At 46.7% G+C, this 15,430-nt stretch overlaps 1 protein-coding gene across 1 annotated transcript in view; it reads left to right on the forward strand.

The window, feature by feature from the left end:
• Nucleotides 1-1,219: 1,219 nt before the first annotated feature.
• PLEKHD1 (pleckstrin homology and coiled-coil domain containing D1) overlaps nt 1,220-15,430 on the forward strand; it is a 99,716-nt gene continuing 85,505 nt past the window's right edge. Inside the window, exons 1-4 of the mRNA XM_063948014.1 lie at nt 1,220-1,916; nt 2,079-2,172; nt 3,501-3,590; nt 5,034-5,110. Of these exons, the coding sequence (XP_063804084.1) occupies nt 1,768-1,916; nt 2,079-2,172; nt 3,501-3,590; nt 5,034-5,110 (410 nt within the window). The 5' untranslated portion in view covers nt 1,220-1,767. The remainder of the gene's footprint in view (nt 1,917-2,078; nt 2,173-3,500; nt 3,591-5,033; nt 5,111-15,430) is intronic.

Consider the following 15,430-nt stretch of genomic DNA (forward strand, 5'->3'; position numbering starts at 1 on the left):
TTATGGGGTATTGTGTGTAGAATTTTGAGGGAAAAATGAATTTATTCCATTTTGGAATAAGGCTGTCAAATAACAATATGTGGAAAAAGTGAAGTGCTGTGAATACTTTCCAGATGCACTGTATCTATACAAATAAATAGATCAACTGCTCGGTACACATCAGTAAGTACTTAACAATACATGCACTATTAAATAAAACCATGGGCAAACAGTGCTCAACAAACCTGCCCTGACATAGCAGGAAGGAGCTCAAAGTATAACCTGACTAGAGGAGAGAGATATACAGGGAGACAGGCCCAACTATAGTGGAGATGGAGTCTGGGGATGCTGGGACAGATTTTGTAACCATTTGGAGCCTAGACTTGAACCTCTCCAAGCTATACCCATGGTACCTGTGGCTCCTAGTGGATGAAAAATAAATCATAATAAAGCCTAATAACTTTGTATTATTAGGGCAGGGTGTACTAAGCATCTCTTCCAGCCACTTACCGCATCTATACTAATTGCATATGTACTTTACTTACATATGCGAGTAGTAACACAAAGGACAGCTCTCCCGATTAAAGCCGTCCTTTGCGATCACTGCACTTCGAGGTTTCAATATAAACAGTGGGAGGTGGTGGCCATGGGGGGTGCTGGGAGGGATCTGATTGGTATAGGGTAATGCCAGCAAAAGCTAGTGTTATCCACCATATTGAAGCCTGGGATTGAGGGGTTTAGTAAATATGGGAAATGCAGCCAAAGTCCAAAAACTGTAGGTTTTCAGGGTTTTGGGTGCATTTTCCCTTCAGTACATCCCGCCCTGTATGTTAGAAAGCATTAAACCAGGGTTTATCACGGTTTCTAATACCACGTAATGTTTCACAGTATTAATATAATAAGCAGGATTCTTTTTTTTTTTTTCTCATTAAAACATTTATGCAAAAAAACAAAAAAAAACAAAGCAACTTGCTGTTTAACTTGTTTATTTTGTTTGCCCAATTTGTAATCCCTCTGCAAACTAAATCTATTCAGGAAATTAAATGGACAATAACGTCTGTGCTTTATGCTGCAATAGCATCTCAGATTACAGAAGTAACATCCAATAAACTGGAGATACTTCTGTAAATGAAGCATATTATCTGTTGAAAAAAATCCCCATATGACTGCTGCCTTGTGTGTATAGTACTGCCTGGGAGAGTCATTTCAGAATAGGATTGAAGGTTGCTGCTGTACAAATCTTGTAAACTATGAACGGACCCTGGTGAGAAAAGGAGATAAACAGTCAATTTTCTAGTGAAAGGAGGACAACTAAAAGGATACTGGACAAGCAATAAAGAGGAAACTTGCATGTGGTACACACTGTGCTTTATAGCCATAGATTGCAGTGCCAAAACTGAGTGCACCCCTCCCAGCTGACTGCTCACTCCTGTCTTTGTGTCATTAGACCAATGATCAGAGATGGCCATGAACTTTCATTTACTGAGGCATGTATTGACTCAGCAGAGCAGATATTGATTGAATGTAGAACCTTCCCATTACTCTATTCTATCCACTGCTCTCCTCTCTCCAGTCTATTCCAATGATTTTTCCCTTACTTTAATACCCTCATGCTTCCAGCCTTTATCCTTCCTTATTTCCTCTGTTCCTCCTGTCCTTTTCCCTGTGCCTTTATATGTAACACCCCCCCACCCCTCCCGTTCTCTTTGTGCCTTTCTCCTCTCACCCCTCACTGTCAGGCCATAGCATCTGTCTGGCAGCATCAATTAGGACCACGCCTGGAATAAGATGTTCACATCCAAATCAAGTTCTGTTTCCCCCTCTCCGTCTATGGAGCAGACAGACACAGATAATCTGGACATTAGAACAAAGGTGCAGCTGCAGGGAGTGCTGTGGAAGAGACCCTTTGGAAGGCAATCAGCAAAATGGTCCAGGAGGTAAGAGAAGTTGCTGGATACAGTGTTTTCCATCATAACCCTATACCTCTCGTACAGCAGTTTCTTAGAAGAATCTGATTGTTGGCTACAGTAACATATGATATGTAAATCCTTAATTTACCATGCCAGGATCAGTAAAATGCACATTTTTACTCTTTACAGGTTCTTTATAATAAAGGACAGTTTTTTGCTTTATTATGCAGAGAATGAAAAGAAAAACTTTGAAAGCAACAGATATTTTAATATACACCCCAAGGTGAGTTTTGTGCAGCTGTCAAAATATTCACATCTGCCACCAGAACCAAAAATCACTGCATCCTATGCTTAATAATAGAGATCTGGAAATGTTATTTGAGAATGTTCAATTTCTGATATTTTGGGGGATGATGCTGATTACAGAGAGAGAGAGAGACAAAACTCGGATACTGTTGAACTACAACTCCCAGGATCTTCAGTCAGAAAACCCTAGGACCTGTATTCCCAACAGTACTGATCATTACCCAGCTCTGGCCAGTGCATGCAAAAGTCTGAGTGTTCAACGATCATATTTATTTTATAACTAAAGAGGTTGCCATTATTCTGTAGGTGTTATAGTTGTAAAGTTTCTGCAATTCTAGCCTCTTTATCACTAAGTAAATGTCAGCTCACATCAGGATTAGTGTTACCTGGAGTTACGCCAGGCTGATTACTATGCACAATGCTATTACATTATTTGAGATTCTCACTTGTTTCTTTATGCTTTCTTTAATATAAACCAGTGTTTCTCAAATCCGGTCCTCAGAACTCTTAACGGGACACAATCAATTTACCGGCTGTCAGGATCCCGGTGGTCAGGATACCGACGCTGGAATCCTGACAGCCGACAATGCCGACAGCCAGAATCACGGCGCACAGGGGCTATTCCCACTCTTCAGTGTCCATGACACCCATAGAATGAGAATAGAACCTGTGGCGGTGAGCACAGCAAGCTCAGAAGGGGACTCTTAGCGCTTGCCCCGTTGCTGGCATTCTTGATAGCCAGCATCCGCCCACCGGTAAATAGTATGTATTTCCTCTTAACAGTACATGTTTTCCAGATCATCTAACTGGAGCACAGGTGTATTAAATGACTTGACACTATGGGGGAGATTCAAATGTTTGAAAAGTCGGTTGGGTGTCTGTTTTTTCCTGTCTATTAGATAGGGGAAAAAAGACTCCCAACTGACTTTTCAAACATTTGAATCTTCCCCAATTATCCACAGGTTGTACTAATTATTCCTGAGGAAACCTAGAAAACTTGCACTGTTAGGGTTTTGTGAGGACCAAGTTTGAGAGACACTATCAGAAAGATTATCTGCCTGAGCACCACACATACATGTATAGGAGACAGGTAGCAAATATCATCAGAATTAGGTTATGTATTCTCTCCCACATTTTATGTTCAGGTTATTCACTTTCCAGCTGACTATATAGTATTAAATATTTTATTGTAATACTTTAGCTTTCCAGAAGGCCCTACAAAACATGACACTGTCTCAACATAGTTATTTTCTCATATTAAATGTCTGCAACTTCTATCTGATGTTTAACGTGGCCTTTCCTCAGGGAGTGATACCACTTGGTGGCTGCCGGGTGGATGCTAAAGAAGAGCCTGGCATGCCTTATGCCATTAAGATCTCACATGAAGATTTCCATGTATGTATTTAGCACAGTTTGATCATTTACCCCCACAATAGTGGATCCCAAGTAGACTGGTATTATACACATCTCCAGTGTCTCAGGGGCAGTTGCTTTCATTGTACTAAAGTCTTATTTCTGTAGTTAGTTGCACTGACCACACCTAAGTGTATGGAGGTATCCCCCACCCTGTAAAAACAAAGCAGAAGGTTAGAGCAACCCCATTGTAGATGGGTTGAAACTCAAAGTAAAGTCTATGTAGGTAATTCAGAGTTGATCGTAGCAGCAAATTTGTTAGCAGATGGGCAAAACCATGTGCACTACAGGTGTGGCAGATATAACGTGCAGAGAGAGTCAGATTTGACTGGTTTATATTGTTTCTGTGCAGGGTAAATACTGTCTGCTTTATTTTTACAATGCAATTTAAGGCCCATATAGACGGGCCGATGCGGGGAGAGATGTGTGCTGAGCGTACCGCTCAGCACACATCTCTCTTGCCGCACAGCACAGCGCGATCTGTGCTGAGCGTGCGGGGGGAGACGGGGGGGGGGGGGGGGGGCACTCACTGCACGGCAGGCCAATCTAGCAGCAGCGATAGCCCCGCGCATCGCTATCGCTGTAAGGGCCACACACGGAGCGATCAGGCTTATATTCTAAGCAATCTAGTCAGATTGCTTGGACTATCGCTCCGTGAGTACCCCCCTTTAGATTTCAGTTTGGACACACCCCACCCAGATCTAACTCTCTCAGCACATGTAATACCTGCCCCCCCAACCCTCCCCCCCCCCCCCACCCGCAGTGCACATGACTTTGCCCAACTGCCAACTAATTTGCTGATGTGATCAACTCTGAATTAAGCCCTGTGTTGGGCTATTCAGAAGGATTGCAGAGTTCACAAAACATGACCAGAGAATTCTCTGCTCTGTATATGCACAATCTAACAATTGCCAGAAAAGCCCTTGTGCTAGAAATATGGCCTGGAAACCCAGAAAAAGGGACCAAATTGATCATTTTCTGCCTCTTGAAATTATACAAGCAATCTACTTGCCAACTCCTTGGTGGGTATAACATTTTATGTTCCACCGTTCCCTGGCACTTATAATGCCCTTTTGTGTTCCTAATTGTACATATGTAACAATGTGTTGTTCTGTATAAGATTGCTGTCCCATGATATGATGGCCTTCTCTCTTCTGTGCTTCATGCTAGACGCAGTACCCTCCACACGTAACCAACACGGCCCAGGAACTAATGTTGTTCTCATTAATAAGTCCTCTTGGTGCCAATGGAATAGTCAATAGAACGGACATATTTAAAGACATTGCTTCCCCTTTAACAATGGAAAGATGTTCATTTCTATAACTCTGAGCCCTGAGGTTTCCTCTGCTTGTGCTAGAACATCTCCATCACATAATGCTGTATTACACTACCTCATAGGACTGCAGCTCTCTTTCTACTCTGCAGGGGAACATCTTGCTGGCAGCAGAGTCTGAGATAGAGCATAGTCAGTGGCTGGAAATGCTGCATGAATCTGGCAAAGTGTAAGTACGACAGTGTTTCTGATTATGCATCCTGCCAAATGGAAATTGTGACAAAGTGCACAGTGAAAAGAGTAGAATCGCAGGAACATGTCCTACCAACTTGTATTCATTAAGGGAGAACTTGTACTCTGCACTCAAATTATAGAGTTACTACCCCCTGGTGAGGAGTGCTGTAGGATGATGTTTAGAGGTCCATTGCTGCCTGTATAATGTTCAGTTCTCCTGTCAGAGATGCAGAACGCAGAAGAACTTTGAATGCCTGACACTGGAGTGCTTTTCTGTGTTGAGAGCATTAGATGTAGGCTGTAATAGGCATCCAATCACAAGACGTGTCTGAGTGCTAACATTCTAAATTGCTTGTCTCAGACAGAAGATGACCTGACTATTCAGGAGGTAGCAGTGAGGTGCACATAAAACGAAAGTGAGGGTCTCAGGCCTGTATTGTACTACTACTCCCACAGAGGGTGAATATGTCGGGATTGTGCCGGTCGGGATTCCGGTGTCGGTACTCCGACCGCCGAGATTCCGTCCGGCGGGATCTTGACCGCATACCTTTTAAAGACCTAATTTAAAGGTTTTCCATAAATAAATAAAATGAATGCAACAATTTAAATGTGAAATAGAAAATTGAGGGAGTTAATTTTAGGACCCATCCAAACAAAATCCTTGCAACCTTACACTATGTTGCTAGAAGCGCTGTCTTTGGCCGTGATGTTTGGCATCGATAGTGTCAGACCTGATTATACAATGTTTCTATGATTTTCCAATCTGTATTGAAATTAATTTTATTACATTAATCTGAAGTCATGAGCTGCCAAATTTTTTACATATATTTGTAGTCCATATTAAAAAGATAAACATTGAATTGTGCTGCTGTGTTGTATTCTCTGTAAGGGCTATTTCACACTGGCCAGGTTTTCCCCGGACAGCATAAACTTTTTTATAATTAAGTATTATAGCACCTACCAGCTTTCAGATGGCACAGTCACGGCATGGTTGCTATGTTACAGCCGTCAATATCCACAGACTAGGAGGGCTGCCATCCGGCTGCTGCGGGTGCTGCTTCTGCGCACGCCTACAGCGTTCAATATGACACACAGCCACTGTATGTGAAAGCCACTGACCACGGCCCAAAAAACGGGCAGCTTTTTGCCTTCCGGGGAAAACCGTCCAGTGTGAAATAGCCCTGTGGTTCTAAAACATCACATACAATATTCAAACTGTACTACATAGACAAGAGGGAATGTCTCCAATCACTGGGGCAGATGTATTAACTAGTGATGAGCGGGTTCGGTTTCTCGGAAACCGAACCCCCCCGAACTTCACGCTTTTTACACGGGTCCGAGGCAGACTCGGATCTTCCCGCCTTGCTCGGTTAACCCGAGCGCGCCCGAACGTCATCATCCCGCTGTCGGATTCTCGCGAGGCTCGGATTCTATCGCGAGACTCGGATTCTATATAAGGAGCCGCGCGTCGCCGCCATTTTCACACGTGCATTGAGATTGATAGGGAGAGGACGTGGCTGGCGTCCTCTCCGTTTAGAGTAGACTAGAGAGTAGTAGAGACACTTGATTTACTAATTTTGGGGAGCATATTAGGAGTACTACTTGCTGATAGTGTGACCAGTGACCAGTGACCACCAGTTTAATTAATCCGTTCTCTGCCTGAAAAAAAACGATACACAGTGTGACACAGCCTCAGTGTGCTGCATCATCTATGTAATACTGTATATCTGACTGTGCTGAGTGCTCACTGCTCACACAGCTTAATTGTGGGGGAGACTGGGGAGCAGTAGCAGGAGTACATATTATTTAACAGTGCACACTTTTGCTGCCAGAGTGCCACTGCCAGTGTGACTGACCAGTGACCACTGTCTGACCACCAGTATATTGTGATTGTCTGCCTGAAAAAGTTAAACACTCGTCGTGTAGTGTTTTTATTCTATAAACGCATTCTGCTGACAGTGTCCAGCAGGTCCGTCATTATATAATATATACCTGTCCGGCTGCAGTAGTGATATATATATATTTTTTATATCATTATCATCCAGTCTATATTAGCACTGCAGCAGACGCAGTACGGTAGTCCACGGCTGTAGCTACCTCTTTGTCGGCAGTCGCTCGTCCATCCATAATTGTATACCACCTACCCGTGGTGTTTTTTTTTTTTTTCTATCTTCTTGATACTAGTAGCTTACTTTAGGAGTCTGCAGTGCTGAGCTGACAGTGTCCAGCAGGTCCGTCATTATATAATATATACCTGTCCGGCTGCAGTAGTGATATATATATATTTTCTCTAACGTCCTAGTGGATGCTGGGAACTCCGTAAGGACCATGGGGAATAGCGGGCTCCGAAGGAGGCTGGGCACTCTAGAAAGATTTAGGACTACCTGGTGTGCACTGGCTCCTCCCACTATGACCCTCCTCCAAGCCTAAGTTAGAATTCGTGCCCGGCCGAGGTTGGATGCACACTAGGGGCTCTCCTGAGCCCTTAGAAAGAAAGTATAGTTTAGGTTTTTTATTTTCAGTGAGACCTGCTGGCAACAGGCTCACTGCAGCGAGGGACTAAGGGGAGAAGAAGCGAACTCGCCTGCTTGCAGCCGGATTGGGCTTCTTAGGCTACTGGACACCATTAGCTCCAGAGGGATCGACCGCAGGCCCAGTCCTTGGTGTTCGGTCCCGGAGCCGCGCCGCCGTCCCCCTTACAGAGCCAGAAGCAAGAAGAGGTCCGGAAAAACGGCGGCAGAAGACATCAGTCTTCATCAAGGTAGCGCACAGCACTGCAGCTGTGCGCCATTGCTCCTCATGCACACTTCACACTCCGGTCACTGAGGGTGCAGGGCGCTGGGGGGGGGCGCCCTGAGTTGCAATAAAAACACCTTGGCTGGCAAAAATACCACAATATATAGCCCTAGAGGCTATATATGTGGTAAATTCCCCTGCCAGAATCCTGAAAAAAGCGGGAGAATAGGCCGCGGAAAAGGGGCGGAGCTATCTCCCTCAGACACACTGGCGCCATTTCTCCTTCACAGATCCGCTGGAAGGAAGCTCCCTGGCTCTCCCCTGCAGTCTACACTTCAGAACAGGGTAAAAACAGAGAGGGGGGGCACTAAATTTGGGCGCAATACATATATAATATAAAAAGCAGCTATAGGGGACATAACTCAGTTAGTCCCTGCATTATATAGCGCTCTGGTGTGTGCTGGCATACTCTCACTCTGTCCCCCCAAAGGGCTTTTGTGGGTCCTGTCCTCATTCGGAGCATTCCTTGTGTGTGTGCGGTGTGTCGGTACGGCTGTGTCGACATGTTTGATGAGGATAATGATGTGGAGGCGGAGCAGATGCCTTTAGAAGGGATGTCACCCCCTGCGGGGCAGACACCTGAGTGGATGGGCTTATGGAAAGTAATGAGTGCACGTATAGACTCCTTATATAAGAAAATCGACGACATGCCAAATGTGGGACAGCCGACTTCTCAGCTCGTGCCTGCCCAGGCGTCGCATGGGTCGTCAGGGGCTCTAAAACGCCCGCTACCTCAAGCAGACCCAGATGTCGACACTGATACTGACACCAGTGTCGACGACGATGAGTCAAACCTGATGCCCACTAAGGCCATTCACTGTATGATTGAGGCAATGAAAGAGGTGTTAAACATTTCTGATATAACTACTGGTACCACTAAAAAGGGTATTATGTTTGGAGAGAAAAAACTACCCGTAGTTTTTCCCCCATCAGATGAATTAAATGAAGTGTGTGAAGAAGCGTGGGCTTTCCCTGATAAAAGATTGGTAATTCCTAAGAAGGTACTAATGGCGTTCCCTTTCCCGCCAGAGGATAGGTCACGTTGGGAAACACCCCCTAGAGTGGATAAAGCGCTCACACGTTTGTCTAAAAAGGTGGCACTACCGTCTCCGGATACGGCCGCCCTCAAGGAACCTGCTGATAGAAAGCAGGAGGCGATCCTGAAGTCTGTATATACACACACAGGCATTATACTTAGGCCAGCTATTGCGTCAGCTTGGATGTGCAGTGCTGCCGCTGCTTGGTCAGATAAACTGTCAGAAAATATTGACACATTAGACAGAGACACGATCCTGTTAACCATAGACCATATAAAAGACTCAGTCTTATATATGAGAGATGCACAGAGGGAAATCTGCCGACTGGCATCTAAAGTAAGTGCATTGTCCATTTCTGCTAGGAGAGGCTTATGGACTCGCCAGTGGACAGGAGATGCAGATTCTAAGAAGCACATGGAAGTGTTGCCATATAAGGGTGAGGAATTATTTGGGGATGGTCTCTCGGACCTAGTTTCCACAGCAACGTCTGGGAAGTCAGCATTTTTACCCCATGTCCCCTCACAGCCTAAGAAGGCGCCGTTTTATCAGGTTCAGTCCTTTCGGACCCAGAAAAACAGGCGTGGAAAAGGCGGGTCTTTTCTGTCCAGAGGCAGAGGTAGGGGAAAAAGGCTGCAACAAACAGCAGGTTCCCAGGAGCAAAAGTCCTCCCCCGCTTCCTCTTCCAAGTCCGCCGCATGACGGTGGGGCTCCACAGGCGGAGCCAGGTACGGTGGGGGGTCGCCTCAAAAATTTCAGCGATCAGTGGGTTCGCTCACAGGTGGATCCCTGGATCCTGCAAATAGTATCTCAGGGGTACAAGCTGGAATTCGAGGCGTCCCCACCCCACCGGTTCCTAAAATCTGCCTTGCCAATTGCTCCCTCAGACAGGGAGGCGGTGCTAACGGCAATTCACAAGCTGTATTCTCAGCAGGTGATAATCAAGGTACCCCTACTTCAACAAGGCCGGGGTTATTATTCCACACTATTTGTGGTACCGAAACCGGACGGTTCAGTGAGACCCATTCTAAATTTGAAATCCTTGAACACATACATAAAGAAATTCAAGTTCAAGATGGAATCGCTCAGGGCGGTTATTGCAAGCCTGGACGAGGGGGATTACATGGTATCCCTGGACATCAAGGATGCTTACTTGCATGTCCCCATTTACCATCCTCACCAGGAGTACCTCAGATTTGTGGTACAGGATTGCCATTACCAATTCCAGACGCTGCCGTTTGGACTGTCCACGGCACCGAGGGTATTTACCAAGGTTATGGCGGAAATGATGATACTCCTTCGAAGAAAGGGAGTTTTAATTATCCTGTACTTGGACGATCTCCTAATAAAAGCGAGGTCCAAGGAACAGTTGTTGGTGGGAGTAGCACTATCCCAGGAAGTGCTGCACCAGCACGGCTGGATTCTGAATATCCCAAAGTCACAGCTGGTTCCGACGACACGGCTACTGTTCCTGGGTATGATTCTGGATACAGTCCAGAGAAAAGTGTTTCTCCCGGAGGAGAAAGCCAGGGAGTTGTCATCTCTAGTCAGAGACCTCCTGAAACCAAAGCAGGTATCAGTGCATCACTGCACGCGGGTCCTGGGAAAGATGGTGGCTTCTTACGAAGCAATTCCCTTCGGCAGGTTCCATGCCAGAATCTTTAACAGTGGGACCTGTTGGACCAGTGGTCCGGATCGCATCTTCAGATGCATCGCTTAATAACCCTGTCTCCAAGAACCAGGGTGTCTCTACTGTGGTGGCTGCAGAGTGCTCATCTTCTAGAGGGCCGCAGGTTCGGCATACAGGACTGGGTCCTGGTGACCACGGATGCCAGCCTTCGAGGCTGGGGGGCAGTCACACAGGGAAGAAACTTCCAAGGACTATGGTCGAGTCAGGAGACTTCCCTTCACATAAATATTCTGGAACTAAGGGCCATCTACAATGCCCTAAGTCAAGCAAAATCCCTGCTCCTACACCAGCCGGTGCTGATCCAGTCAGACAACATCACGGCAGTCGCCCATGTAAATCGACAGGGCGGCACAAGAAGCAGGATGGCGATGGCAGAAGCCATAAAAATTCTCCGATGGGCGGAGAATCATGTACTAGCACTGTCAGCAGTGTTCATCCCGGGAGTGGACAACTGGGAAGCAGACTTCCTCAGCAGACACGACCTCCACCCGGGGGAGTGGGGACTTCACCCAGAAGTCTTCCAGATGCTGGTAAACCGTTGGGAAAAACCACAGTTGGACATGATGGCGTCCCGTCTCAACAAAAAGTTAAAAAAATATTGCGCCAGGTCAAGGGACCCTCAGGCGATAGCTGTGGACGCTCTAGTAACACCGTGGGTGTACCAGTCGGTTTATGTGTTCCCTCCTCTGCCTCTCATTCCAAAGGTATTGAGAATAATAAGAAAGCGAGGAGTAAACACAATTCTCGTGGTTCCGGATTGGCCAAGACGAGCGTGGTACCCGGAACTTCAAGAGATGCTCTCAGAGGACCCGTGGCCTCTACCGCTCAGACAGGACAGGACCTGCTACAGCAGGGGCCCTGTCTGTTCCAAGACTTACCGCGGCTGCGTTTGACGGCATGGCGGTTGAACACCGGATCCTAAAGGAAAAGGGTATTCCGGAAGAAGTCATTCCTACGCTTATTAAGGCCAGGAAAGATGTTACGGCAACGCATTATCACCGCATATGGCGAAAATATGTTGCATGGTGCGAGGCCAATAAGGCCCCAACAGAGGAATTTCAACTAGGTCGATTTCTGCATTTCCTGCAAGCAGGAGTGGATATGGGCCTAAAACTAGGCTCCATTAAAGTACAGATCTCGGCTCTGTCGATTTTCTTTCAAAAAGAACTAGCTTCAGTACCTGAAGTTCAGACTTTTGTAAAAGGAGTGCTGCATATTCAGCCCCCGTTTGTGCCTCCAGTGGCACCTTGGGATCTCAACATGATGTTGAGTTTCTTAAAATCACATTGGTTTGAGCCACTAAAAACCGTGGATCTGAAATATCTCACGTGGAAAGTGGTCATGTTATTAGCCTTGGCTTCAGCCAGGCGAGTGTCAGAATTGGCGGCTTTATCATGTAAAAGCCCTTATCTGATTTTCCATATGGATAGGGCAGAGTTGAGGACTCGTCCCCAATTTCTCCCTAAGGTGGTGTCAGCGTTTCACCTGAACCAGCCTATTGTGGTGCCGGCGGCTACTAGTGAATTGGAGGACTCCAAGTTGCTAGACGTTGTCAGGGCCCTGAAAATATATGTTTCCAGGACGGCTGGAGTCAGAAAATCTGACTTGCTGTTTATCCTGTATGCACCCAACAAGTTGGGTGCTCCTGCTTCTAAGCAGTCTATCGCTCGCTGGATTTGTAGTACAATTCAGCTTGCACATTCTGTGGCAGGCATGCCACAGCCAAAATCTGTAAAGGCCCATTCCACAAGGAAGGTGGGCTCATCTTGGGCGGCTGCCCGAGGGGTCTCGGCTTTACAACTTTGCCGAGCAGCTACTTGGTCAGGGGCAAATACGTTTGCAAAATTCTACAAATTTGATACCCTGGCTGAGGAGGACCTGGAGTTCTCTCATTCGGTGCTACAGAGTCATCCGCACTCTCCCGCCCGTTTGGGAGCTTTGGTATAATCCCCATGGTCCTTACGGAGTTCCCAGCATCCACTAGGACGTTAGAGAAAATAAGAATTTACTCACCGGTAATTCTATTTCTCGTAGTCCGTAGTGGATGCTGGGCGCCCATCCCAAGTGCGGATTGTCTGCAATACTGGTACAATAGTTATTGTTAACAAAAGGGTTATTGTTGAGCCATCTGTTGAGAGGCTCAGTTGTTTTCATACTGTCAAACTGGATATTGTATCACGAGTTGTACGGTGTGATTGGTGTGGCTGGTAAGAGTCTTACCCGGGATTCTAAATCCTTCCTTATTATGTCTGCTCGTCCGGGCACGGTGTCCTAACTGAGGCTTGGAGGAGGGTCATAGTGGGAGGAGCCAGTGCACACCAGGTAGTCCTAAATCTTTCTAGAGTGCCCAGCCTCCTTCGGAGCCCGCTATTCCCCATGGTCCTTACGGAGTTCCCAGCATCCACTACGGACTACGAGAAATAGAATTACCGGTGAGTAAATTCTTATTTCTCTGACGTCCTAGTGGATGCTGGGACTCCGTAAGGACCATGGGGAATAGCGGCTCCGCAGGAGACAGGGCACAAAATAAAAGCTTAAGGATCAGGTGGTGTGCACTGGCTCCTCCCCCTATGACCCTCCTCCAAGCCTCAGTTAGATTTTTGTGCCCGGCCGAGAAGGGTGCAATCTAGGTGGCTCTCCTGAGCTGCTTAGAATAAAAATAAGAATTTACTTACCGATAATTCTATTTCTCGGAGTCCGTAGTGGATGCTGGGGTTCCTGAAAGGACCATGGGGAATAGCGGCTCCGCAGGAGACAGGGCACAAAAGTAAAGCTTTTACAGGTCAGGTGGTGTGTACTGGCTCCTCCCCCTATGACCCTCCTCCAGACTCCAGTTAGGTACTGTGCCCGGACGAGCGTACACAATAAGGGAGGATTTTGAATCCCGGGTAAGACTCATACCAGCCACACCAATCACACCGTACAACTTGTGATCTAAACCCAGTTAACAGTATGATAACAGAGGAGCCTCTGAAAGATGGCTTCCTAAACAATAACCCGAATTAGTTAACAATAACTATGTACAAGTATTGCAGATAATCCGCACTTGGGATGGGCGCCCAGCATCCACTACGGACTCCGAGAAATAGAATTATCGGTAAGTAAATTCTTATTTTCTCTATCGTCCTAAGTGGATGCTGGGGTTCCTGAAAGGACCATGGGGATTATACCAAAGCTCCCAAACGGGCGGGAGAGTGCGGATGACTCTGCAGCACCGAATGAGAGAACTCCAGGTCCTCCTTTGCCAGGGTATCAAATTTGTAAAAATTTACAAACGTGTTCTCCCCTGACCACGTAGCTGCTCGGCAGAGTAGTAATGCCGAGACCCCTCGGGCAGCCGCCCAAGATGAGCCCACCTTCCTTGCGGAATGGGCCTTAACAGATTTAGGCTGTGGCAGGCCTGCCACAGAATGTACAAGTTGAATTTTGTTACAAATCCAACGAGCAATCGACTGCTTAGAAGCAGGTGCACCCAACTTGTTGGGTGCATACAGTATAAACAGCGAGTCAGATTTTCTGACTCCAGCCGTCCTTTAAATGTATATTTTTAAGGCTCTGACAACGTCCAACAACTTGGAGTCCTTCAAGTCGTCTGTAGCCGCAGGCACTACAATAGGCTGGTTCAGGTGAAACGCTGATACCACCTTAGGGAGAAAATGCGGACGCGTCCGCAGCTCTGCCCTATGTCGAATGGAAAATTAAATAAGGGCTTTTATAAAACAAAGCCGCCAGTTCAGATACTCTCCCGGCCGAAGCCAGGGCCAGTAACATAGTCACTTTCCATGTGAGATATTTCAAATCCACCTTCTTTAGTGGTTCAAACCAATTTGATTTGAGGAAATCTAAAACTACATTTAGATCCCACGGTGCCACCTTAGGCACCACAGGAGGCTGTATATGCAGTACTCCTTTGATAAAAATCTGGACCTCAGGGACTGAGGCCAATTCTTTTTGGAAGAATATTGATAGGGCCGAAATTTGAACCTTAATAGATCCCAATTTGAGACCCATAGACAATCCTGATTGCAGGAAATGTAGGAAAACGACCCAGTTGAAATTCCTCCATCGGAGCACTCCGCTGCTCGCACCACGCAACATTTTCGCCAAATACGGCGATAATGCTTCGCGGTGACTTCCTTCCTTGCCTTTATCAAGGTAGGAATGACTTCTTCTGGAATGCCTTTTCCTTTTAGGATCTGGCATTCAAACGCCATGCCGTCAAACGCAGCCGCGGTAAGTCTTGAAAAAGACAAGTACCCTGCTGAAGCAGGTCCCTTCTCAGAAGTAGAGGCCACGGATCGTCCGTGACCATCTCTTGAAGTTCCGGGTACCAAGTCCTTCTTGGCCAATCCGGAGCCACTAGTCTTACTCCACTTTGCCGTATAATCCTCAATACCTTTGGTATGAGAGGCAGAGGAGGAAACACATATACCGACTGGTACACCCAAGGTGTTACCAGCGCGTCCACAGCTATTGCCTGCGGATCTCTTGACCTGGCGCAATACCTGTCCAGTGTTTTGTTGAGGCGAGACGCCATCATGTCCACCATTGGTTTTACCCAACGGTTTAATAGCATGTGGAAAACTTCTGGATGAAGTCTCCACTCTCCCGGGTGAAGGTCGTGTCTGCTGAGGAAGTCTGCTTCCCAGTTGTCCACGCCCGGGATGAATACTGCTGACAGTGCTATCACGTGATTCTCCGCCCAGCGAAGGATCCTGGCAGCTTCTGCCATTGCCCTCCTGCTTCTTGTGCCGCCCTGTCTGTTTACATGGGCGACTGCCGTGATGTTGTCCGA

Source organism: Pseudophryne corroboree, chromosome 12 (assembly GCF_028390025.1).
Source record: "Pseudophryne corroboree isolate aPseCor3 chromosome 12, aPseCor3.hap2, whole genome shotgun sequence".
In the NCBI taxonomy this organism is placed as follows: Eukaryota; Metazoa; Chordata; class Amphibia; order Anura; family Myobatrachidae; genus Pseudophryne; species Pseudophryne corroboree.